The sequence below is a fragment of the Moschus berezovskii genome, chromosome 8, assembly GCF_049115385.1.
Source record: "Moschus berezovskii isolate FMDL1 chromosome 8, NW_MosBer_1.0, whole genome shotgun sequence".
NCBI classification, from domain to species: Eukaryota; Metazoa; Chordata; class Mammalia; order Artiodactyla; family Moschidae; genus Moschus; species Moschus berezovskii.
The window spans coordinates 107,047,470-107,070,038 of record NC_142467.1 but is presented as its reverse complement, the minus strand read 5'-3'; the positions used below and the strand labels follow the sequence as shown (position 1 = coordinate 107,070,038).

At 57.8% G+C, this 22,569-nt stretch overlaps 2 protein-coding genes, 1 long non-coding RNA gene and 1 pseudogene across 4 annotated transcripts; 2 read left to right on the top strand and 2 right to left on the bottom strand.

Moving 5' to 3' along the window:
* Positions 1-2,014: 2,014 nt before the first annotated feature.
* IFI30 (IFI30 lysosomal thiol reductase) lies at positions 2,015-5,391 on the bottom strand. Its single transcript, XM_055430694.2, has 7 exons — positions 5,209-5,391; positions 4,037-4,219; positions 3,872-3,946; positions 3,531-3,623; positions 2,560-2,712; positions 2,380-2,433; positions 2,015-2,290 (listed from the first exon to the last, which is right to left on the bottom strand). Exons 1-7 carry the CDS (start codon positions 5,335-5,337, stop codon positions 2,228-2,230), a joined length of 750 nt encoding a protein of 249 aa, XP_055286669.2. The 5' UTR covers positions 5,338-5,391; the 3' UTR covers positions 2,015-2,227.
* Positions 5,392-7,876: 2,485 nt separating this feature from the next.
* PIK3R2 (phosphoinositide-3-kinase regulatory subunit 2) lies at positions 7,877-20,852 on the bottom strand. The gene is made up of 16 exons (XM_088839192.1): positions 20,718-20,852; positions 18,161-18,905; positions 15,346-15,438; positions 14,970-15,011; positions 14,731-14,862; positions 14,424-14,640; positions 13,850-13,935; positions 13,591-13,699; positions 13,139-13,232; positions 12,813-12,998; positions 12,564-12,689; positions 11,161-11,303; positions 10,751-10,927; positions 9,727-9,798; positions 9,386-9,556; positions 7,877-9,058 (listed from the first exon to the last, which is right to left on the bottom strand). The coding sequence occupies exons 2-16, from the start codon at positions 18,480-18,482 to the stop codon at positions 8,851-8,853; spliced, it is 2,178 nt and encodes a 725-aa protein (XP_088695318.1). The 5' UTR covers positions 18,483-18,905; positions 20,718-20,852; the 3' UTR covers positions 7,877-8,850.
* Positions 11,201-21,054, top strand: LOC148777186 (uncharacterized; annotated as a pseudogene). The gene is made up of 2 exons (XR_016038117.1): positions 11,201-11,315; positions 20,534-21,054. The product of XR_016038117.1 is annotated as an uncharacterized LOC148777186 (transcript).
* LOC148777187 (uncharacterized) lies at positions 14,595-16,203 on the top strand. Its single transcript, XR_016038120.1, has 3 exons — positions 14,595-14,664; positions 15,228-15,301; positions 16,078-16,203. It is a non-coding gene; the product is annotated as an uncharacterized LOC148777187 (long non-coding RNA).
* Positions 21,055-22,569: the final 1,515 nt, after the last annotated feature.

Here is a 22,569-nt window from a genome sequence, read left to right as displayed (position 1 = left end):
CAACCAAGATCCTTTGCATATTTCGGGGACCTCAAAGAAGAGCCAAATTCACCAAAAGGCATAGATACAGCAGGTGAAGCTCGGGAGCTTATCTTCAGTTAGCAAAGGATAGAGGCTTTTGGAAGTCCACTTTGAGATTCCTTATGGAAACTTCCAGTAAAGCAAGCAGAACTCTTGCTGTACCTGTATAAAATAATCAGGGCAAATTCAATGAGACCTGGCAAGGAAGGTCTTTCTTTGAGATTATTTTTAACAAAAGGGACAGCTCAAATAATATTTAGTCATAAAAAAACAGAAGGAAATCCTGCTATTTGTGGCACCGTGGATGAAGCTGGTAGGTGTTATGCTAAGAGAAATTAGCCAGACAGAGAACGATTAAAATCTGCATGATTTCACTTATGTGTGGAAGTTAAAATAGCCAAACTCACAGAAACAGAAGAATGCCGGTTTTCAGGAGCTAGGGGATGGGTTGAGGAATGGTGTGATTCTGGTCAAAGGGGACAAACTCTTACTATAAGCCCTGAGGATCTAAGGTACAGCATGGTGACTATAGTTAGAGTGCTATATTGTTACATGTGAAAGTTGCTAAGCAAGTAAATTTTAAGCATCCTAACCACATACACCAACTGCAGATCATGTAGGACTGTATTTATTTGGGGGAAAAATCTGTGTAGGGTGTTTCCCTGGTGGTTCAGTGATTTAAGAGTCCGCCTTGCAATGTATGGACACCGATTCCATCTCTGGTCTATTAAGACCCCACATGCTGAGCAGCAACTAAGCCCATGCACCACAATGACAAGCCTGTGCTCTAGAGTCTGTGAGCCGCAGTGAAGCCTGAACGCCTTCAAGCACAACGACAAGCCTGTGCTCTAGAGTCTGCGAGCCGCAATGAAGCCCGAACGCCTTCAAGCCTGTGTGCGGCAACAGAAGCCACTGCAAGGAGAGGCCCATGTACTGCAGTGAAGAGCAGACCCCAGCTCGCCGCATCTAGAGAAAGCCTGCATGCAGCAAAGAAGATCCAGCTCAGCCAAAAAGAAATAAAATTACTCTACAAAGTCTGTGTAGAAGCAGACCCACGCAGGTCAAGCCTGTGTTGTTCAAGGGTCAACTATTAAAATTATAAAAAATCATAAAACTGGGTGCAAAAAAGGGAAAGCTGATCATTTCTCTGCCCCTGTGAGTCAGTTTTGCCCAATCATTTCAATATTCCTGATCTATAAACCTGTTTGTTCTTTGAATATCTGACCAGTTACCCCTCATAAAGGGCTTCCCTGGTGGCTCAGATGGTAAAACGTCTGCCTGTAATGTGGGAGACCCAGGTTCGATCCCTGGGTTGGGAAGATCCCCTGGAGAAGGAAATGGCAACCCACTCCAGTATTCTTGCTTGGAGAATTCCATGGATTGAGGAGCCTACACTACCACTCATAAATCATGGAATAAATAAAATCTTTAACATAAATTCATTTTACACCAGCATGAGAACCATGACTTTTCCCCCTTCTTTGAAAGTTACGCTATAACATGCCCTGTTGTTCTTAGATGCCTCAGCCTGGCACTCTAACTCCAGATCTTGTTGCTGTCTGGGTCTTTTCACACTTGTTCCCCTTCCCTGGATCTCCATGACTTCCCCCCAGTGAACATATTCTTTCAAACTCCCCAGACAAGGTCACTGCCCCACCTGTGGGCTTGCATGACTCCAGTTACCACCTTCTGTCTTAACCCATAACACCTAGTGTAGGGCAGCGAAAAAGAGTAGCTAGGGATGTGTGTTGATGTAACAGATATATTTTCTGCCTAATGAACTCCTAGTCACCCTTCAAAACCCCAGCCCCAATGTCCCTCCTTCCTATGAAGAACCTTCACTTCTCCTCTGAGCTCCTCTAGTACTGGTGCCTCCCACTCTGGCCCATCCCTGCCCCATGGGACTAGGGATATCTGTCTGGCTCTTCATCCCTAGGACAGGGAGGTTCTCAAGGGTCCCAGCATTGTGCATATCTGGAAAAAGGAGATGTGCTGAATCACAAAATCCAAAAGTGTTTATTAAGTGAGTTTTGATGTAGCACCATTCATGGTGAGGCAAGATTCTTGATCCTGGGGCAGAATTTTGAGTCTGGGCTTCGTAGAACAGATAGAAGCAGTGGCTTTGCTGAATCAGGGATCAAAAAACAAGGACAGGTGTGATTTCATTTTTCTTGCAGCAGTTCCCTCCCAGGACACTGGTTGTCAGTCACTTGAAGTGGACTTCCTTGGACAGGTCAGCTGTGAGTTGGCAGACATCTGGCTTCTGGCCCTGGAGAAGGTGACCATGAGTTGGGGTCCTGAAAGGAGACGCTACCCTATCCCCACCAGCCAGATCCCTGCATTCCCTGCTTGGCTTACCTGGTACAACCGACAGACAAGGTGTAGGAGATGTTCTTCGTCTTCCATGTGTTCCTGAACAAGCAAGACAGGGGGTTAAAAGTTCCACTGGCCCCCAGTCTTGCCCTTGCCTCCTGCCTCCCAGATCAATGTACATGCCCATCAGCCTGGGCCCTGCCCGGGGGCCCCAAGAGTTCTTACCCCATTGACGACGACCCAGGGCACGTATTTGTGGGGTGGCCGCAGCGCGTCCGTGAGCTGAGCATTGATGTGCAAAAGCTGCATGCCACGGTTCCCCATAGCACACTCCATGATGGAATCCAGGGACACCTTTGGCGCATAGATCTGCAGGCACTGAGGGCAGATGGGGAGCTGGTCAGCAGGGGCATTGCCTCAGCTTCCTCCCTGTTATCTCCCCAACGGTCCTCCTTCTAGCAACCCCCACTCCCCCAAGCCCCAGTTTCTGCTTCCTCACTGACAACAGGAGACAGTCGGGTTTCCAGGGATGCAGCGAGGCTCCTAAACAGCAAGTGCTTAATACATGCCTGAGTGGAGGCCCCCAGGGCAGGGGTTCAGGCTGCTTCTGCTCAGGCTGTCTCCCATAGGACCAGACCTGCAGCCCCACCCCAGCAGTGTTTTATTTTCCCCAGAGCATCCGTACTCGCTATTCCCTCTGCCAGGAACACTTTTCCTCCTCCTTCCTCTGAGTCTCCTGAGTGTTCCCTCCTCCTTTGCACACCTCCAGCCACACCATGACTCTGCAGGGCTTGGAGGTGTCTCAGGGTGGCCCAGATGCTTGATGAATAAATAAACAATCAGGGCAGATGAGTCACCCTTTTGGGAGTTCTTTTTCGTAATCCTCCAGGGAGGGAGGTGGGCCAGGTGTGTCATTTCCATGCCCCAGAGAAGGATCACTGTCTGTGTCCCTGTATACTCCTGTTCAGCCAAGCCCAGCTCAGAGGCACCTCATCCAGGAAGCCCTCCCTGATCTACCAGGCAGGCCCACAGAAGATCTTGGTTCTCTCCATTCAGACACTGAATCTTTGAGAAAGGAGGCTGTATTCCTGGGGCTGCACAGAGTGGCAGTCGGGGCCAGGACTTGAGCCTGGGTCTGTCTGGATGCAGGGAGGCCAGGGCAACCCAGCCCAGGCTGAATGAGGGGTGTTACTCACCGGCTTCAGATTTTGCTCCATGTCATCCATTTCCTCTAGGCAGACAATGGTCAGGATGGCCATTTTCTGCTCCAGCTGGTCCAGCAGGCAAGCCTGGGGGTGGGGGCAGACAGGCAAGGATGTGAGTGGCTCAGAGCACCCTCCACCCCAAGGACCACTCCAGGAATATCCACGAGGTGTTCACCAATCAAGCAGAGAACAAAGACACGATTAAATGGAGGCACACAGGCAAGGGACAGAGCTGGTCGCAATCCTGAGTCTCGAGTTCACCTTCCTTGTCAGGGCAGGTGCCCGGCCTCTGGGCCCCTCCCTTGGGAACTGGGGGGAGGGGAGCTGCTCACCTCCACTTTGTTAAGCCTGCACTCCCGCTCGCCGTGCTGGCACGTGAACTCCCACTTGCCGCTGACATTTCTTTCCTGAAAAGCAACGAGGTGAGTGCTGGCTGCCCCCTCCCCCAGACCTCCTTCCCGTGGCCACGTGCCTCCATTTCCCCGGTTCCCAGGCACCTGAGCATTCCCATAGGGCACCAAGGTGACGTTGAGGATTTCCCACACCATCAGCCACGTGGGGAAGAGCTCTCGGATCAGGAATTCCCGGCAGCCAGGGCACAGCGCCTCATAGTAGAGGCTCACGTTGACCAGGGGAACATCAGGCCTCTGGGGAGATGCCTGCAGGCACAGCTCACCGACCTGCACGGGAGGAAGGGGTGTGAGTCAAGTTAAACCCTCGAAGGAAGGAAGCCTCAGACAGTAGGTGTTCCATCTCACACTCCTTCCCCACCTTGCCGGGTGGGAGTCTGATGCTGAGGCTTCACCGAAAGCCTTAATCTTCCTAAATATCAGTCAGATTGCAAGATGGATGTGACACAGATTTGCAAACAGTAGGCAGTTAATGGAGGTACAAGGCTTGCTTTCCTCCAGGAGATGAAACTTCTAACCCAGGGGGCAACAGGGTGGGAGAATTTATGGCCTTCACCCGCCTGGGTCACTGCGGTCAGGCCTGACTTCCGGTGGTCTGTATCACCACCGCGTGCTCCTTTGTGGCCACTTCATCCCCCCGAGCCATGGCCCCGGCTGAGCAAGGCCCTACACCTCACTGACTCCTTATTTACTCTTCCTCTCCACCGGCCCACTGAACTCCTCCCAAGGCTACTGCAGAGGCGGCGCCTAATAGGTGCTGACTTCCGGCTCCAGCTAGGGGGTGGCGGGCAGCCGTGTCTGTGAGCAAGTGGTTCAGCCTCCGGGGCATCTGTTTACTCCGGACCAGAAAAACGCGCGCTCTTCCCGGAACGAAACGCACCCTCGATGAGTGCCCCTGGCCAGGGGCCGGCAGCTCAGCTAGTCTGGGCTTCCTTCCTCCGGCCTAAAAGAGGAGACTCTGATTCTCGCTCCAGATGTACACAGTTGGTGCTCAATGCACCTTGTGGGGAGGAGGGAGTTGCGGGAGGATGGGGCGGGGGACAGCTGAGGGACTTGGACTTCAGATAGGAAAGCGAAAGGGAAAAGAAAGTATGGCCAAAGTGCCGGATTGAAGGGTGGGGTTGGGAGGGGGTCGCCACACCCTCCCCGCGGGTGGCATCCTCTCGGGACCCCGGTGGTCCCTTCGAAGTCGGGGGGTGGTGGGAGGAGAGGGGCGGCCGGCCCCCAGCCTGGCCCGCCCGCCGCGTCGCCGGCGCTACCTGGCAGGGGCCCGCCCCCTCGGGGAGTGCTTCCAGCGAGGACCGCCGCTTTGCCGCGGGGACCTCCGGCGGCAGCAGCAGCAGCAGCAGCAGCAGCAGCGGCAGGAGCAGGAGAGGCGACGGGGCCATCACAGCGGCGGCGAGCGCGGCGGCGGGGAGCCGTGGCCCCGGGAAGAAGCCGCCTTTAACTCGGCGGTGGCCCGGCCCCCAGGCGGGACCCGCCTCCCGGTGCCCACGCCCCTCGGGGGCGCGGGCTGTGCCTCTCGGTGTCTCTACTTTTCTCTCTGGGTCTTTCTTCCCATCCCCACCCCACCCCAGCCCCAGCCCCCCCACCCCCGCCAGGTGCTGGGCCCCCCAGTCACCTGAACAACGCGCTGCCCTTCGGTCTCCCCCAACCCTTCCCCGCCATCAGCCCGGCCCATCCCTGTGAAGCTGAGGCTGAGCACCTCGAGCAGAGGTGAGCTGCGGGCTTAGAGATAGGGAAACAGAGAGATCGAGACATAGGAGGTCTCCATGCGCCCACGGAGTCCTTGGGGGCCGTTAGAGCAGTTCTGCCCCGCCCGCACCCCTCGGTCCTAGCCCATGGACCCGACTCTCCGACCTCCCTGCCCTGTGTTCCCATGGGAGGTGATCCCTTGCTCCGGCGCGGATAGCCAGGCCCCCTCTCCTAGCTTGGCCCATACCCCCTTCATTCCCAAGCTTCAAGCTTCCCCCTCTCAGGCTCCCCAACCCGGACAGCGTGGTCCCGTGGGGCTGACTCAGGCTTGACCACAGCGCGGCCAGAAAGCAGAAGCCAGTGCAGGGAGGGGCACTTCACTTCTCTTGGCACCCCCACCCGTGGCTGGGGGTGGGAAAAGAAAGCTGGTGTTCCTTCTTGCCTCTCTCCCGGGCTTGAGGAGAGGTGCACCCCTGCCCTCTGCCAGCTCCTTTGCTAGAAGAGAAGCCTGGGTTGGAGCAGTCATTACCTGAAGCCTGTACGATGTATTAATACATGGGATGCGGGACTGGCCCTGTAGGACCCAAAGCCAGGGGAATCAGGCAGACCCAGGTTTGCTCCAGGACTGTGCTGGACACCTCAGGTGATGAAGCCCCAACTTCTCCTTCTATCAAGTAGGAGAAGTGAGATTTAGGGACTAAAACTATCGTGAAGGGCTCAGAACAGAGGGAGCATTGCCCCGGGCTGGGGGTAGGCTGGAAGGTGTTTGCAGGACAGCAGACTGGGCAGAGAGAATAACCCAGATAAAGGCTTGGAGGCTGGGAGTGTGGGGGAAGTAACCAACACACTCAGACTTTGCAAGGCAAAGATTTGGGCCCCATGGGAGGAAATGCTCCCACCCTCGCCTGGAAGTCAGCCCATGTCCCCCTCCAGTGCTGGGGAAACCCCAGCCCGCATGGCCACAGTCATAGCAGCAGGTTCACGAGCTGGGGTTCCCCTGAACTCCCCATGGCCGGATGATCCCACCTCATTCTTTTGAACCCTTCGCAGAACCCCTTTCCCTTGTGAAGCCTCTGCAAGGCTACGCGACACAGCTTTGGGGAGCTTAGTCTGCACTCCATCCTGTACTGGGCTGAAGAAATAGCAATAAATATAATTGCTACAATTTTCCCAGTGGGTATTAAGCACCAGCCTTGTTTGGAGGAATTCCTGAAGGCAGTCTCACCCATCTGAGCATGAAATCCTCAGAGATGCCCAGTGGCGGCAGCAGTGGACTGTTGGCCCTACTTGCTAAGAGGAAATGGGATTGGAGACGGGAGGTGACGTTCCCAAGGAGACACAGTTGGTCGAGCATGGAGACCAGCTAGAAGTTATGTGGGACGTTCTCTTCTGTACTCAGGCTCCACCCGGCTGGGCTCACAAGACTGAGAGGTGAGCTTTACCCTGCTTCCACTCACGCCGTGGGTGAAGCCCTCAGTGGGGGCAGAGTCTGGGCTGGAGTTATTTAGAGGGTGCCTCCTGACTGGTCATTCACTCAAGTGGGGACAGTGCTTGGGGAGGACCGCAGCTCTGAGGCCAAGGAAGGTAACTCCTGTCCTTCTGAGAGCCCGGGGAGAAATGGATCAGACAGCAGCTCCTTCATCCCCCGGGGGCTGTCTCAGCTGGGTTGGGTCCTGACAGGTGCGGTGGGCTGGGGGGGGGGGCGGGGAGAGGAGGCTCCCCACCCTGGGGGTGTGTGAGGGGAGGGCTGGGACAGGGTCCCTGGGGAGAGTGGCTGGCAAGGGTGAATATAAGTCCGGGTCAGTGCCACCATGAGGATCCAGCTGAGTGGCCCAAGAGCCATGGCAGGCTGCACCGGGCAGGTGTGGAGAGAGGGGCTGTCACTGAGGGGATCCAGGACACGGGAGACCCCTCTGGGTGGCATGGGAGCGGGTGTGACAGTCTTTTCTGCTTGGCCATGAGGAAGCTGCATTTAGAGGGGTGGCGATTTTCTGGGGCCAGGGATGGTGGCTGAGTGTCGGAATTCAAACCTGGGAGCTATGGTCTGGGGTCCCTGCAGCAGAGGTTGGGGCCTGAGCCTCTGCTGTGTGACCTCAGGCAGGTCTCCATTTCTCTGCGCGTGAGCACTCTAAACTGTGATGGGGAGGGAGGTGGGGGAGGAGGCAGGGGCCAGCAGCCTTCATTCGGCGGCCCAGAGCTAAAGAAGCCCGTCACTGAAAACAGAAGCATCCACCGAGTTCAATGTTTTATATCAGTATCAACGTACCGTACAAAACCCGCCTGCCAGCCTAGCCAGACGGGCAGGAAAGGGGGGTGGGGTCCGTGGGTGCCATAGAAAATCAGGGCTCTCGTCCCAAAAGAGGAGAGAAAAGAGGGCTTTAGGTACACTTAAGGAAAAATAAAATCAGAGCCCAACATGATGGAGAAGCCTTGAGTCTGCGTTGACTAGGGTGCTGTGGGCAGCGTTATGTGCCGGCTGCCCCAGAGGTGCTGGTGGCCTCAGTTCCTGGGAGGCCTGGGGTCAGCCTGTGAGTTTATTTTTAATTATTTTCTTTTTCAGGGGTATTTCTTGGCAGCAGCCCCACGGTGGGGACAACCCGGGGCCGGGTTTCACTTTAGGGTCTGAAGGGGAAGTTGGGGTCTATGGGGCAGGTCCCGCCTGGCCCCAGACGTCACGGCTGAGGTTCTTGGAAGTGGCCAAGCGAAGTTCCTTCCTGCCCTGACCCCAGGTCTATGGCTTAAAAATCAGGGCACCCAGGCGGGGGCCACGCAGCCCAGGGGCCTCTGTAAACATGGCAGGTACAGCCAGGTGGGGCTCTGCGGACCCCCGGAGGCCTGTGGGGGACAGGGCACAAGGTTGTGGGTGGCCAGAGCCGTTGGAGGGCAGTGACTGTGGGGGCAGGGGCTGTGGAGTTGGGGAGGCGGGACCCCCAACACGGATACACAGAGACGGGGAGGGGGAGAGACAGAGGACGGACAGATGGAGCCAGAAAGAGAGTGACAGCAGGAAAGAAAGAGACTCGGAGAAAGACGGAGAGAGAGGCAGACACAGAGAGACTGAGACAGCGCTGCAGAGAGAGAAAGACGAGCAGACACACCTGGAGAGACTCGCGAAGAAGAGGCAGACTAGAAAGACAGACTCCAGAGGCGGCGGCCACCGCAGCCTGCGGCCAGGGGTGCGGCGCCGCTCCAGGCCAGCGCCCAGCTCAGCGCGCGGCGGGCGGGGGCCCAGGCCCGGGGGCGCGCACGGGATGAGCGAGCGTGACGGTCAGCGCGTCGTTGTGCTGCACCAGTGAGGCGTGCTGGTAGTGGAGCACGAGCTCCTTCAGGGACCCGTACAGGTTGTAGGGCTCCGCGAAGCCGAAGCCCGTGGCCGTGCGGTAGATGACGCAGTGCTTGGTATCGCCGTCCACCCTGCGGGGGCGGGCCACGGGCTGGGTCAGAAGGGCTCCCGCCCTCGCAGGCTTTCCCACCGCCGCCCCACGGCTCCTCTCAGGTGACCCTGCCTGGGACCCCTACTTCCCCACCTCCTGGGTACTGGCTGCCGACCTGGCCCCTACCCTGCTGTCTCCTGCTTTGAACCTGCCCCAGCTTCCTCCCTTCCCCAAGAACCCAGGGCTTCTTCCCTGCTGTCTCCCAAGGCCGAACATACAGACGGTGCTCAATGAGAGCCCTCAGAAGGAATGGGTAGATCCCCCTCCCAACATTCAGCCATTCTCGGTTCCCTGGTCAGGCACTCACACCACAGAACAGGCGTAGCAACCCCGCTGGCTGCTCTCACGGATGAGGAAGGTACCGTCCCGCTTGCCACTCAGCATTTCCTCAGCTTGGGTGCGGTTGATCTTGCCTACATACCATGTGCGTTCCTCGTGGTGGGGAAGGTCATCCTCATCCTCCATCAGCGAGTACTGGCTGTGGGTGAGGCAGGGAGGAGCCCTGGTCACTTACTCACCAGCCTCCAAGGTCCCCCTGTCACCCGGACAACGCTCCTTCCCTGGTGAACTCCTATTCACCCTGCAAAACCCACACAAAACGGCCCCTCCTCTAAGAACACCCCTCCACCCCCCCAAGTGGTCACTCACTCCTCAGTCTCGTTCTTGATCCCCAACCATTCATTGATTTTCTTCTGCCGGGCACCTTTCTGAGTGAGCCACCTGGAGGGAAGAGGAAAGGTGGGCTCCTGCTGCTTGGCTGGGAGGGGAAGAGGCTGCAGCACAGGAAAGGCAAGCCTTCCGTGGTCCTGGCCAGCCAGGCTGGAGGCAAGGGCTGACCAGAGGAGGTTCTGGGTGCAGTACCCCCGGTTGCCACAAGGGGTCAGCCTCGGCCAGGGCAAGGACAGCTTCAACCCAGGTGGCCTCCCCAGGCTCTGCCAGGGAACCCCCCCTCACCCCGCCCTATTTATTATGTTTCTGTTAACACTTTTTGAGACCCCAGACTGTGCCATCGCAGCAAGGTGTTATCACCATCAGAGGCTCAGTCCAGGGGGCTGCACGGTAGTGCGCCTCTGCACATGGCAGCTGTCTGTTCTGAACTTTACTTTCCCCCAACTCTAAAAGGGAAACTTTACAATATTTCAGAGGACCAAGTGAGCTAATGTATGCACGGTGCTCAGCACACACTGGGTGCACATAAGCGTCAAAGGCCCAGGTGGGAGGGGAAGCCTCAGAAACGAGATCTTGGGCTCAGGTTGGGCACTGCATGCCGGGTCACGGAGTTGGCATTCATGAAGCGGATCCTGTCAGGGGCTCCCAGTGACTCAGCTGTGTAGGAGCAGTGCTCCCATTCCACAGCTGAGGCTGAATGGAGCTGCTGTACAGGGAGCCCTTTTTTTTTGGCAGCACCATGCTTAGTTCCTCGACCAGGGATCAAACCCGTGCCCCTGCCATGGAAGCACAAAGTCTTAACCACTGGATCACCAGGGAAGTCCAAGAGCCTTTCTGAGCAGGCCAGGAGGGGCCTGATTGAGAGGGAAGGCGGCTGGTGGACAGATGTGGGGGTAGGGAGGTAGATGGGACTACCTGGTGGAGAAGGAGAGTGAAATGCATGCAAAGGTCACCGCTCCAGGTGAGGGGGACCCCACAGGCGAGCGCAGGGCCAGGCACTCACACAAGGTACTGATCTCGGATCTTGCGCAACTGCATGAGGTCTGGCTTGAGGCTGTTCATGCGCTTGTCGATCTCTCGGTTGTCAGAGGCCTGTGCCCGCAGCTCCTGCTCCAGCTTTGTGCGGCTCTCGTGGATCTCGGCAATGCGAGACTTGAGCCGCTCTGAGTTTAGCAGGATCCTGTGGGAGGAGTGGCTCAGAGGCCTCAGACTGGCTCCCAGTCTCTAAGCCTCTGGACAGGCTGCTTCCCTGAGTTCTCTTTCTGGCAAACTCCTCTTTATCCTTCAAAGTCCATTTCAACTGACCCTCTCTGCCCCCTTGAACCCAGGCTGCCCACTCTGTTTCCTTTCTCTCCCCGCTTGTGTTGTGCCGCATCAGGGTGCAGTAGGGCAGAGAAGGGGAACCGGACTCACCTCTGCATTTCTTTCTCATTGCCCTCACGTCGGAAGCGCTCCAGATATTCCTTGCTGCACTTCTCCTGCGTCTGGCCCTGCTCTTCAAAGATTTTGATGGTCTCATTGAAGGCTTCGATGGCTGTGCGCTTCATCTGCAGTTCCTGGAGGAGGGGGTAAGTCTGAGGACCTCCTGGGACTCCTGGCAAGTCCCTCTTGAGAGGTAAAGGCAGATCCCAACTCTGATACGGAGACATTGCTCAAGCTGGTCCCTCCACCAGATGCACTGTTCCTCCAGCTCCAGCTGCACCAAACGAACTCCTGTTCAGCCTTCAAAGCCCACATACCCCAACCCACTCTTCTTTTAGATTCTCCTTTGGGCATCTTACAAAACAACTGGGTGAGTGAGCACTGCTGACAATTAATGATAAATCCAGTTGCTACAATTCATGGGGCTCCTTCTCAGGGTAGATGCTGCACCAAGCCCCTTTCATGCATCCTCTCATCGAACTTCCCAACAGCCTATACAAAGTCAGAATTGTTAATGGGGAAACTGAGGCTCAAGAGGCCTAAGCCATTTCCAAGGTCATGATGCTCCTAACTGATCCCAGAGAGTTGTCCTGTCCACTCAGAACCTCAGGTAACCTTGTCTCTAGAAAGGAGACAAGAAAGAGACTGCTCAGAGATTACAGGGGAGACACAGAAACTCCCTGATGGAGATGGAATGTTCAATCTGAGTAAGTTGCACCTCAACGTACAAAAAAAGTTTATTAACACAGTCCTGGAGTAATGAAACCTTTCCCCACTTGCCTGCTTTTAAAAGATACTGCTCTTTCCCATGGCCTCCTGACCCTCTGTCTTAGGCAACTCTTGGCGAGGTGGTTGCCATCATGTTGATAACATCCAGGTTGAAGGGGATGGAGAAGGGAAGGAGCTGAAACTCAAGTTTCCAGACGGGGAGGCTGAGACCCAGAGGCTCAGCCAAGACATCTCCCGTGGCTCAGCCGCCTGTGAGGCTGCGTGGTGCCTCCTCATCTGTGTTTTTCTTTTTTTTTAGAATCACATATATTGATTTCTGGACTTCCCTCATAGCTCAGTTGGTAAAGAATCTGCCTGCAATGCAGGAGTCACGGATTCAATTCCTGGGTCGGGAAGATCCCTTGGAGAAGGAAATGGCAACCCACTCCAGTATTCTTGCCTGGAGAATCCCATGGACAGAGGAGCCTGGTGGGCTACAGTCCATGGAGTCACAAGAGTCAGACACGACTTAGCAACTAAACCACCACCATGTTGATTTCTATGTTTTCAGGGCAGTCCCTGGAGCTAAGAGCCGGCTCTGTGACCTAGAAGTGGATGGCTGGCACTGCGACCTTAGCACTGCCCTCCGGGCCTAGGCCTCCTCGGGGTGTGCTTGCCCGCGGTACCTGGGAGGTGCGCGTGTACTCCTCGTAGAGTTGGTCGTACTCGCGGCTCTTGTCCTGGTACTGCTGGTGGTAAACCTTGAGCTGGGCACCCACTGCCTCCACGCTGTCCTCCTTGACGATCTGGTCCTGGGAATACCCGGTGCCATCAGGCAAGCTACCTGGGAAACTGAGGCCCAGTGCCAGCCGGGCACCACCAACCCCCACCCCCAGCACCCACCCCCGCCCCCAGCGCCCACCCCAGCCCCCAACCTGTTGGTACTTGGACACTGGGTAGAGGAGCCGCGTGTCCAGCTTGGCATTGTATTGGGCCAGTGACTCATGGCGGTAGTGGGTGATGAGGTCCACGACAGAGCAGAAGGTGAGCGGCTCTGAGAAGCCATAGTGCCCGTCTCGGTGGAAGACCTTGATCAGCTTATTGTTTCCGCCTTTCCTGAGGTGGGTGAGAGAGGGTGTCAGTGCCCAGCAGCAGATCCAATACGTGTCACATTGCCTGTGCGGCCCACAGCCCTCTGACCTGGGTGTCCCCTCCCACCTCTCAACCCTGGTCTCCCTGAAGGGACAGGCCCCCACCTGAGGGTCAGTGTGTACTCTCCCTGGATCTTGCTGGAGGCATCTCGAACCAGGAAAGTGCCATCAGGTGTGTCCCGCAGCTTTTCGTTTACCTCCTCCCTGTGGAGACAGAAGGCAATGGCAAGCCACTCAGTACTCTTGCCTGGAAAATCCCATGGATGGAGGAGCCTGGTGGGCTGCGGTCCATGGGGACGCTAGGGGTCGGACACGACTGAGCGACTTCACTTTCACTTTTCACTTTCACACATTGGAGAAGGAAATGGCAACCCACTCCAGTGTTCTTGCCTGGAGAATCCCAGGGATGGGGGAGCCTGGTGGGCTTCCGTCTATGGGGTCACACAGAGTCGGACACGACTGAAGTGACTTAGCAGCAGTAGCAGTGGAGACAGCTGGGATGGGGGCTGTCTGCTGGGAGACCCTGCCCCTCAGGTTTTGTGGCCCTGCCCAACAGTCCTACCTGGAGATGTCACCCCAGTACCACTCGGCATCCTGCAGGGAGGGCGGGCTGCCCCCATTGGCCAGGCCTGTGGGGGCTGGCTTTGTCTTGGGGGGTTTTGGTGGCAGTGCTGGGGGACAGGAAAACAAATACACATTGAGCACCAACTGTATACCAGGGTAAACTCCCCTGGCAACTGAGCCTGCTGATACTGGCAGGGCCCCGAGTCAGCATTTTCATCCCCAACAATAAGAGCTAATCCAAGGGGGGTGGGGGTCACCTGGGGGGGCAACCTCCTGCTCCTCCAGATGTTCCTGAAGCAGCTTCTCCACCAGCAGCGCAGGAAAGTCGGGGGTGGGCTCGGTCCTAGGGGGAAGGGGAGTGTGGTGAGTGCTGGTGTGTGTGTGCTTGCACACCTGGCAGGGGGTAAGTGTGAAAGCACGCGAGTGGAAGACTAGATGCTGCGGGCAGGCGTGGGAGATCCACTACTGTTTCTGTATAAGCAGCAAGCGATGGGTAAGTGCTCATACAACAAACAACAGGAGTCCAGCGCGTGGCGCGGGGAAGTAGAAAGGAGGTCCAGACACAATCCACTTGCCTCTCTCTGGTCCAAGCCCCTTCGCCTTGTCCCAAGCCCTGATGGAGTCTTCTTGGAGCTCAAGTCTCACCCCCAGTTATCTTTCCTAGCCCGCCCATCACGACAGCTCTGGCCTCTTCTCCAGGGGGCCCTCAGCCACACTCCCCTCTCCTTTCTGGACCCCTCCCTGGCTACGTCTCCAGCCACACCTTCCTCTAGAGCCCCACCACCCCTTTCTGCTCCGACTCATTCCCGCCCCCCAGCATCGGCCTCTCACCCGTCGGGCGCGCCCCCTGGCGGCGGAGAGGGCGGCGGCGGCGGCGCGCGCAGCAGCAGCGGCCCGAAGGTGGCGCCCAGGGCACGGACCGCGGGGCCCGGGGCTGGGGCGCGCCCGGCCACCCGGCCCAGGTGCTGGAGCAGGAAGCGCAGTGTGAGCGCATGGTGCAGTGGCAGCGTCGGGGGCTCCAGCGCCGGCCCCACGGGCCCCGCAGCCTCTGCGGACAGATGGCCAGGGTTGGGTGAGCCAGGGCCCGCGCGCGCCTGCCCCAGTGCCTTCCCCAGCCCGGGCTTCCCGCCAGATTTACCCCGCAGGGTTCGGTGTGCCTCGGCCGCGGCCTCGGGTGTCACGAGGGGCGCCGGCAGCGCCAACAGGAAGCCTTTCACACCATCTGACAGGGTTGCCGCATCCCACTGCTCCACGTCACTCAGGGACCAGTCTGCGGGTGCAAGGGGGATACCTCGGTCCAAGGCGGGCGCAGGGAGGGGACACATACATCCAGGGCAGGTTCCTTTCCCACTCTCACCCACTGAAGCTTGCCCTCACCTGTGCGCACGGCAGGTGGCTCAGGCCTGTAGCTGTCCAGCCCTGGGGGAAGGGATGGGGTAGGTCAGCGTCACCCTAGGTGCCAAGGCCAGCTCTCAAATGCTGCCTCTACCCCATGTGGGGTCTGGGGTAGCTACTCAACCTCCTGGAGGTTAAGAGCTGAAGGAGGGGAGGGAAATAGTAGCAGAGGGCATGGCACATGCTATGAAGGGGTCCACGTTCCCTAAGGAGTTATTCTTTCCCCAACTCAACGTGGAGACCCAGAGCATCCAGACTCAGCCTCTCCATGCAACCTGAGCCCAGGGAAGAGGATGAGCTGCCCATCCCCAGAGGTAAGCAAGCAGAATCCAGGGGCTGCAGCCAGGCCAAGGCTCACCTGTCCGTTCAATGGCCTCCACCAGCTTCACCAGGATAGGGGGAGCCACATCAGGAGGGGAGAACTGCTCGGATAGGTCAGGGAGTGTAAGGCCTGGCAGGAGGGGACACAGTGTTGGCAGGGTCCCGAGAAGGACCCCAGTCCCATCTTTGCCTGCTGCATCTCAGCCCAAGGGCCTGGCATCCGGACCACCACCCTGGGGGAGACAGAAGGCCCAGCTGGTGCAGCTGGGAGGGCTGAGTTGGTGGGAAACAATGTTCTGGGTTAAAATATCAGTTCACACAACTTCAGACATGAGGTGGAGTGGGTTGACCAGTGTCAACCAAATGGGATGTCCACTTCCTAGTCTCTCAGGTATAATTAAGATAAGGATTTCACGATGAGACCATCTTGGATTAAGGGTCCTAAACCCAAGGACTGGTGTCTTTATAAGAGAAGGCCATCTGAAGAGAGAGGCAGAGATTGGGGTGATGCCTGGAACCCCTAAAAGCTGGAAGAAGCAAGGAAAGCTCCTCCCTTAAGGTCTCTGGAGAGAGCACAGTCCTGCCCACACCTTGGTCTTAGACTTCTGGTCTCTAGAACCGTGAGAGAACATGCTCCCGTTGTTTGAACTGCCACTGGTTTGTGGTAGTTCATCAAAGCAGCCACAGGACACTCATGCAGCAGGTTTAGGACTCTGCCATTGCTTGCTGGGCAACCTCGGGCACAGGACCTACCCTCTCTTTGCCTCAGATCCTGCAACTGAGAAACTGGTCAATGGCATCATCTCTCCTTTCTTAGCGGGAACAACAAAGCAGTTGAAAAGAATAAAAGGAAAATATCTCATTGGGGTCAGGCCATCTCATCCCAAGAAAATTTCTCCAACTTCTAAGTCATTTTGTTTTTTTTTTTTAAAAAGCCCCCCCTTTTAAAAATGCTGACCCCTTCCCTGTCCCAGCCCCTCCTGGCCCCACGTTTTGCCCCACCCGACCGTTTGTGTTCAGGCGCTCTCTGCCGGCACATCCACCATTTGATGCAGCTTTGGCCCTTGGCGGGGACGCCCTGGCACACAGCAGGGGCAAGCCAGGGCCTGTGGGGCCTCCCTGAGTGATGGGCCAGGTGGTGCTTGAGCTGCAGAAAGGCCCAGCTGTGTCAAAAATGCAAAAAAAAAAAAAAAAAACAGCAAACAAGGGGAGGTGGGTGACATCCAGCTGGTAAGGGGGCCACAGTTTCAAAACTCCACTCTGAAATTTGCCTGTTTGCAACACAGGGAGGGAGGTCCCATTAGAACAGGCGTCATCCCCCATTTTACGGATGACAAACTGAGGTTCAGGAAAAGAGCAACCTCCCCTGGATGCACAGGCCGGCGGGGGCCCAGGTGACATCAGGGCTCAGCATGCAGCTCCCTGTGCAGAGCTGCATGGAGGGAAGGCAGGCAGCTACAGCGTGTTGCTCCGTGGTCCTCGGAGAGTCAGGGTTTAAACAAAAGGACCAATACCTCCCCATTTCCAGATGAGGAGACCGAGGCCTGGAGAGGGCTGGACCTAGCCCATGTCACGTGGCCCTGGGAGATTGGGAGGGCGGAGCTGGGTGGCCGCCTGGGAGTGGGGATGTGTGTGGTGGATGGAACCAGGCCAGGCAGAGGAGGGAGGCGGCTGTTACCAGGGGGAGAGGCAGACTCTGGCGGGGAGCCCGGATGGGGCCGCCTCCTGCTCCTCCAGGCTGAGGCGGGATGCAGGCACAGGCCCTGGAGACACCAGATGCTGCAAAGCCCAAGCCTGCAGCATGCCGCCTCGGCACCCCGCCATCCCACCCCATGCCGTAGGGACTCTAGGCTGACCCTCTGGGCATCAGAGTCCCTTGGGCACAAAACCAGGCGAGCCATTGGGTGGGGTCATGGTACCACTCAAGGCTTTGGCCTTCACTGGGTGACTCCCTGAGCGAGTGGTTCGACTCCCTGGCACCTTGGTCTCCCCATGTGTGCACGGGGCCACGCTGGGCCACCACGAGTGTCGAGGCAGACCGTGCTGGGTGCTCAGTACTCGTTGGCCTCCTTCCTACAACTTGAGCCTCGGTTTCCCTGCGCAGCACACAGCCCGGCAGGCAGGCACAGTGTACGTTCAGTGCCCTGCTTCTCCACTCCCAGCATGCTCTTTGGAGGGAGGGGTGGCCGAGGGTCTCTCTGAAAGGGATGGAGCATCCTCACATGCCACTGTGCTGCGTGGCCTCGACTGAGGAGCCCACCTTTGGGCTTTTTGGCTCCCATCATTCTGGAAATCAGAAAACCAGGGTTACAACAAAGGGGCGGTGGGTTTCTCAAGGGATTCTGTCTGCAAACCACAAGATGAAGTAAAATTGAGCCTCTGAATCTTAGTGGACACTCCCTATTGTCTCCAAAATCAACCCCATGAAACCCAAGGTGAGGACTCTGCCGCTTCCTCACTCTGCTCCACATGTCAGGGCTGGTTCCCTGAACCCGCTGTGACATTCCCTCAGGGCCTTTGTCCTTGCTGTGCCTGCTGCCTTCTCCCCCTACTCTCTGAGAGGCTTCTTTCTCTCGGCGTCTGTCATCACTTAATCACCTTCTTCTCACTTCTGGAACCAGAAGCCCCATCAGAGCAGGGTGAGGCCAGTGTGTCCGCCTCTGGGTGCCCAGCCACGAACTGCACCCAGCCCTCTCTAGCAGTGTAATTGATACCTGCCAACCAATCAGATATCCTTATTTCTCCTCTCCGGGGAGAAGCACCATTGCCTCATGGGAAAGAAGAGGAAGCTGAGGGTCTGAGGGCACTCCCGGTTTCCCTCATCCCTGCCAGGGGCCCAGTCTGCTGCTCACCTGGCTCAGAGGGCCCATCTCGGGGCCTGGCGGGCAGTGGGCGGGGGCCACGTGGGCGAGGGCCAGGCCGGGCCAGGGCCACAGGCCCCAGGAACTCCACATAGGTGCCAGGGAAGTCACCGCGTTGCCGGGTACGCTCATTGAGGCCAGGCATCCAGCCGACGCTCTGTGGGCAGCGCTCATTGCCCTCGGCCACGCCCAGCGCCTGCAGGGCGGCCCTGCTCACCACCAGCACATCACCCGGAAGCAGCTCCAGGTCCTCCGGCCGCTCCCGGCGGAATGGGTACAATGCACGGTATTGGAAGCCCTCAGGGCCAGCCATGGCTGGCAGGGTGGGGTCTGGATGGTCAGGTGGCTGCCTGGGGCCCCAATGGCCCCATCAGCCCGGGGTGGGGGGCCGGGACGGTCCGCTGGGTGGGCTTGGGGACTCAGGCTTTGATTTTTGCCAAGAAGTTACAGGTGACCACCGGAGATGCTCACGCTTTGCTTCCCACCATTATTTCACGACCCTAACAAGGGTCACTTGTTGCTTTTCCCACCATTCGTCAACTGGTGGGAGGGGGTCGGCAGCCTTATCTCAGGTCACTCAGCTGCTGCGTCCCCCCTCAATCCGTAGGGCGGGGCCAGGTCGCTCACTCCCTCACGTGGGGGGCCATCGGCTCCCGAGGCTGGCGGCTCTTCCAGCTGCGCCAGGCGAGGGGGCCGAGGGCACAGGCTGTCACCATGCTCGGCTTGGGACACCGACCTAGGGGGAGAGGGGCGGGGCAGCATGAGTCGGTTTGAACTCCCACCACCCTCAACTCAGAGCCGAACCCAAATCCCAGGTTAGAACCCCCTGACTAACTGGGTACCCTTGGGTCAGTCCCTGCATCACTCTGGGCCTCCGTTTCCCCAGCTGTAAAATGGGTGAATAGCCCTCCCTTGGGGTTGTTGGGGGCAGAGCTCCCAAGAATCTGCCCTGCAAGTTCAGTAAACAAGCTCTTCATCGCCCCTGTTAGAGATGGGGGAACTGAGGCTCAGAGCAGGGAGGTCTCTGTTGGACCATTCAATGGGCCAGGAAGCCTGGAATGAAAAGCTCAGAGTTGCCCAGTTTCACAAGGCCCAGGATGCATCTATCCCAAATGGCCAGTTAGAATGCTCAGGGCGTAATGTGCAGGGTGTACTGGGTGATGATGCTCAGCGTGCTGTGGAGCCCTGAGGAGGGGCTGGGATGGCTGAGAGCAGTAAGAGGCGGCAGGGGCCAAAAGGGATAGGGAATGAAGTCCAAGCAGATGTCATAGCACAAGCAAAGGTGAGTCCAAGCAAATGGATCTCTGATCTCTGCAAGGGGAGGAGAGAACGGGGTGGGTGGGTGGGGGGGTCCCTGACGTGTCTCAGCTTCCGGCCCACAGTAGGTACTTAAAACAGAAGAGGGCTGGTGGGAGGCCAAAAGGACCTTAGCCCCAGAACAGACATGGAGCTGGGAAAGGGTAGAAGGAAGGAGGGCATTGCAGCTGCCAAGCGGGTGGTTGCTGTATGCAGGGGCAACGATCACCCCCAAGGAGTCACCAATCTCGGGAAACACAGCCCAGCACAGGCACATTCTCAATCACAGCCCTGCAGGTTGGGTCTTCCTGACAGATTGGGGTGGAGTGGGGTGGGGGAGCGGTCCTTTTCCAAAAGGCGGGTCCTCACAGAGGACAGGAGGAGCACTGGTCAGAAAGACTAGTACAGGCAAAGGCTTGACAGCAAGAAATACTTGTCAAGAGTTCAGGGTGGCCTTAAGAAAGCCACAGGCCATGCAGGGCCTTGGGCGCCAGGTAGAGGGTCAGGCTTTATCCGTCGACCACGGGAATCGCAAGAGGTGTCCAAGTACTGGGCACAAGCTCCACATTCCAGGACGCCCCAACTTATCCGCTCCCTGGCCCCTGCCCCCTCCCATTCTACAGATGGGGAAACTGAGGCCCAGCGACAGGGACGTCCAGAAAATCGCCTGAATCCTCTTGCCTGCCCGCCTCCGCGCCCCGCCGTGCACACGTTTGCACACGCCCTGGTGTACGCGCCTGGGAACCAGCGCTCCCCGAATCCAAAAGGCGGGGTGGAGGGGCCAGGCCTGGCTGGGGGCTTGGCGGGGGACGCAGGGCCTGCGCGCTCACGCGTGTGCAGACGCGCACTCGGGCCCGCGTGGACCCCGAAGCCCAGTTCGGGGGCCGGAAGCGCAGTCGACCCTCCACCGTCTTGCACCCCACCACCCCACTACGCCCCACACAATGCCTGGGCGCCCCCTCTTTACTGCTCGACGCCCCACTCCCGGCAGGGCCTCCCTCAATTCAGGGCCGCGGCTCCAACCCCTTATCTCTGCCTACCGTTCGCCGTTCCACCCTCATCTTCCAGGGCAGACTGCACCAGAGCCAGGTCGAGCCCGAGGCCTCCCGCTCCCTGCGGCCCCCAGTTCCCGCGGGGCCCGATGCAGCCCTGTTCGCGTTCCGGCTTCCACCGCGGCCCCCTACTCTGCCTGGGCGCCCCGCATCTGAGCGCACCCCCAACCTGGCCTGCCACGCGGACAGCTCGGACTTACCTGGTCGTGGCCGCCACCGCTGCCGCCGCGGCCACCGTCACGCCGAACCGAGCCAGACCCGTGGCTTCACCGCGGCCGCCGTCGCCTCAGCCGCGGGATCCCCGCCTCCGCCGCTGCGGCCGCGGTTCCGAACCGTCGGGCCCGCCCCCCGGCGGAAACGGCCGAGCGCATTCGGGCCGGGCGGGTGTACTGGGGCCGAGGCGGGGCCAGAGGACGCTCGAGTGCTTCCGGAAAGAGCCGAACGTACTCCCGCGGGACTGGAGGGTAACGTGGGGGGAACGTGCCCTGAGACAGCCGATCATTTCCGGAAACAGTCGAGCACAATCGGGTCAGATGAGTCATTCGGAGGCTGGGCTCGGCTCGGCTCGGCTGTACTGAGATGCCCGAGATTCCGGAAACGGTCGAGCGCTCTCCAGCCGGACCTGCATAACAGGCTGGGCCCCGAAACTTCGGAAACTTACTGGAAAGAACCAAGTGTGCTTGGCCCCAAATGAGGCCCTGAGAACTTAGATCCAGAGGTGACTACCCACTTCCGGAAACTGCCGAGGCAGGGACGGCTCCCGAGAGCAAGTAAGGTGGCCCTGAGCTCAAGGAATTGAAGGTGGCATTTAGGAGGAGAGGCCTCGCCACAGAAAGCTGAGCTTTTCAAGAAACAAGCTGAAGGCCGAGAAGGGATCAGGCTTCAAAGCCGGGGTTTCCATGGTAGGCTAGAGCGTCTAGAAACAACTGAACTAACCCAATGCTGGCTCACTGGCGTACGACTGTTTCCGGAAATAGCCGAAGACACTCGGAAACGGGCGTGGCCAAAGCTTTCCGACCCTTCCGAACACTTCAGAAGTAATCTGAAGGCGCTCAGGCTGGGTTCCGACGTGGTGAGGGGAATTGTAGGGCACAGCCCAAGCAAAGACCAGTATAAAAGGGTCACAAAGATGGTTTGTTTGTTTATTATCACAGCTTCAAGGCCCAGACGGTGTCTGTATGAAGGCTTTTAGGGACAGAGCCCATGATAGGTACTTAATCGGGAGAGGGTAGCAGGAGCCCTGGATCAGACAAGGAATCAAGGATCTCAATGGTGAACTCCCAGCAGCCTTCAAAACCCACTTCAGGCGACTTTGAGCCAAGGGTCTATTTTCATCCCACCACCACCCCACTCTTCCCTTACCCTTTTCTCAGCCCCTCAGAAATCCAGACATCGGACCTCCTCTTTGTAAATGTGAGCTTTTATTCACTGTCAGCTCCAGGATGGAAGGCGGGAGCAAAAGTCATGCACAGCCTTGATCTAGCTCCAACACCAGGCAGTGCTGTGTGGGTGTCTCCGGAAGGAACGCAGAGTGGGCTGCAGAGCCTGGAAAGTGCCCTTACAATGTGGGACACAGCCATTACATTAGCCATCTCCCAATGGAAAATGGAGGCTCTGAGATGCCCGGTGGGTCACACAGCATTTTAGGGGAGAGGGTTGGAGTTGGAGTCTGCTGTATCTGACCACAGATTCTCCACAGCTCCCGTCACAATGCCCAGGACAGGGGCTGGCTGTATGACTCTTAACAGGAAAGTGTGGGGCATGTCTCCGCCCCTTGCCAGGCCTTAGTTATGGGGAGGACACCACCACCTCCAGCCTTCTCAAGGCTGACTGAGGGAGAAGCCACAAGTAAAAGCGCTTGGCATACAGTAGGTGCTTAATAAATAGTCATTAGTATTAGTTTTGTAAACACAAGGAAACTGAGGCACAGAGTGGGGAAGCCATTTTCCTAGAGCCAGTGAAGCCAAGATTTCAACTTGGGCCTCACTGCCCCCCAGCTGGATTTTCTTATTCGGATTTCATCCCAGCAAGGCTCTGACATATCGAGGGCAC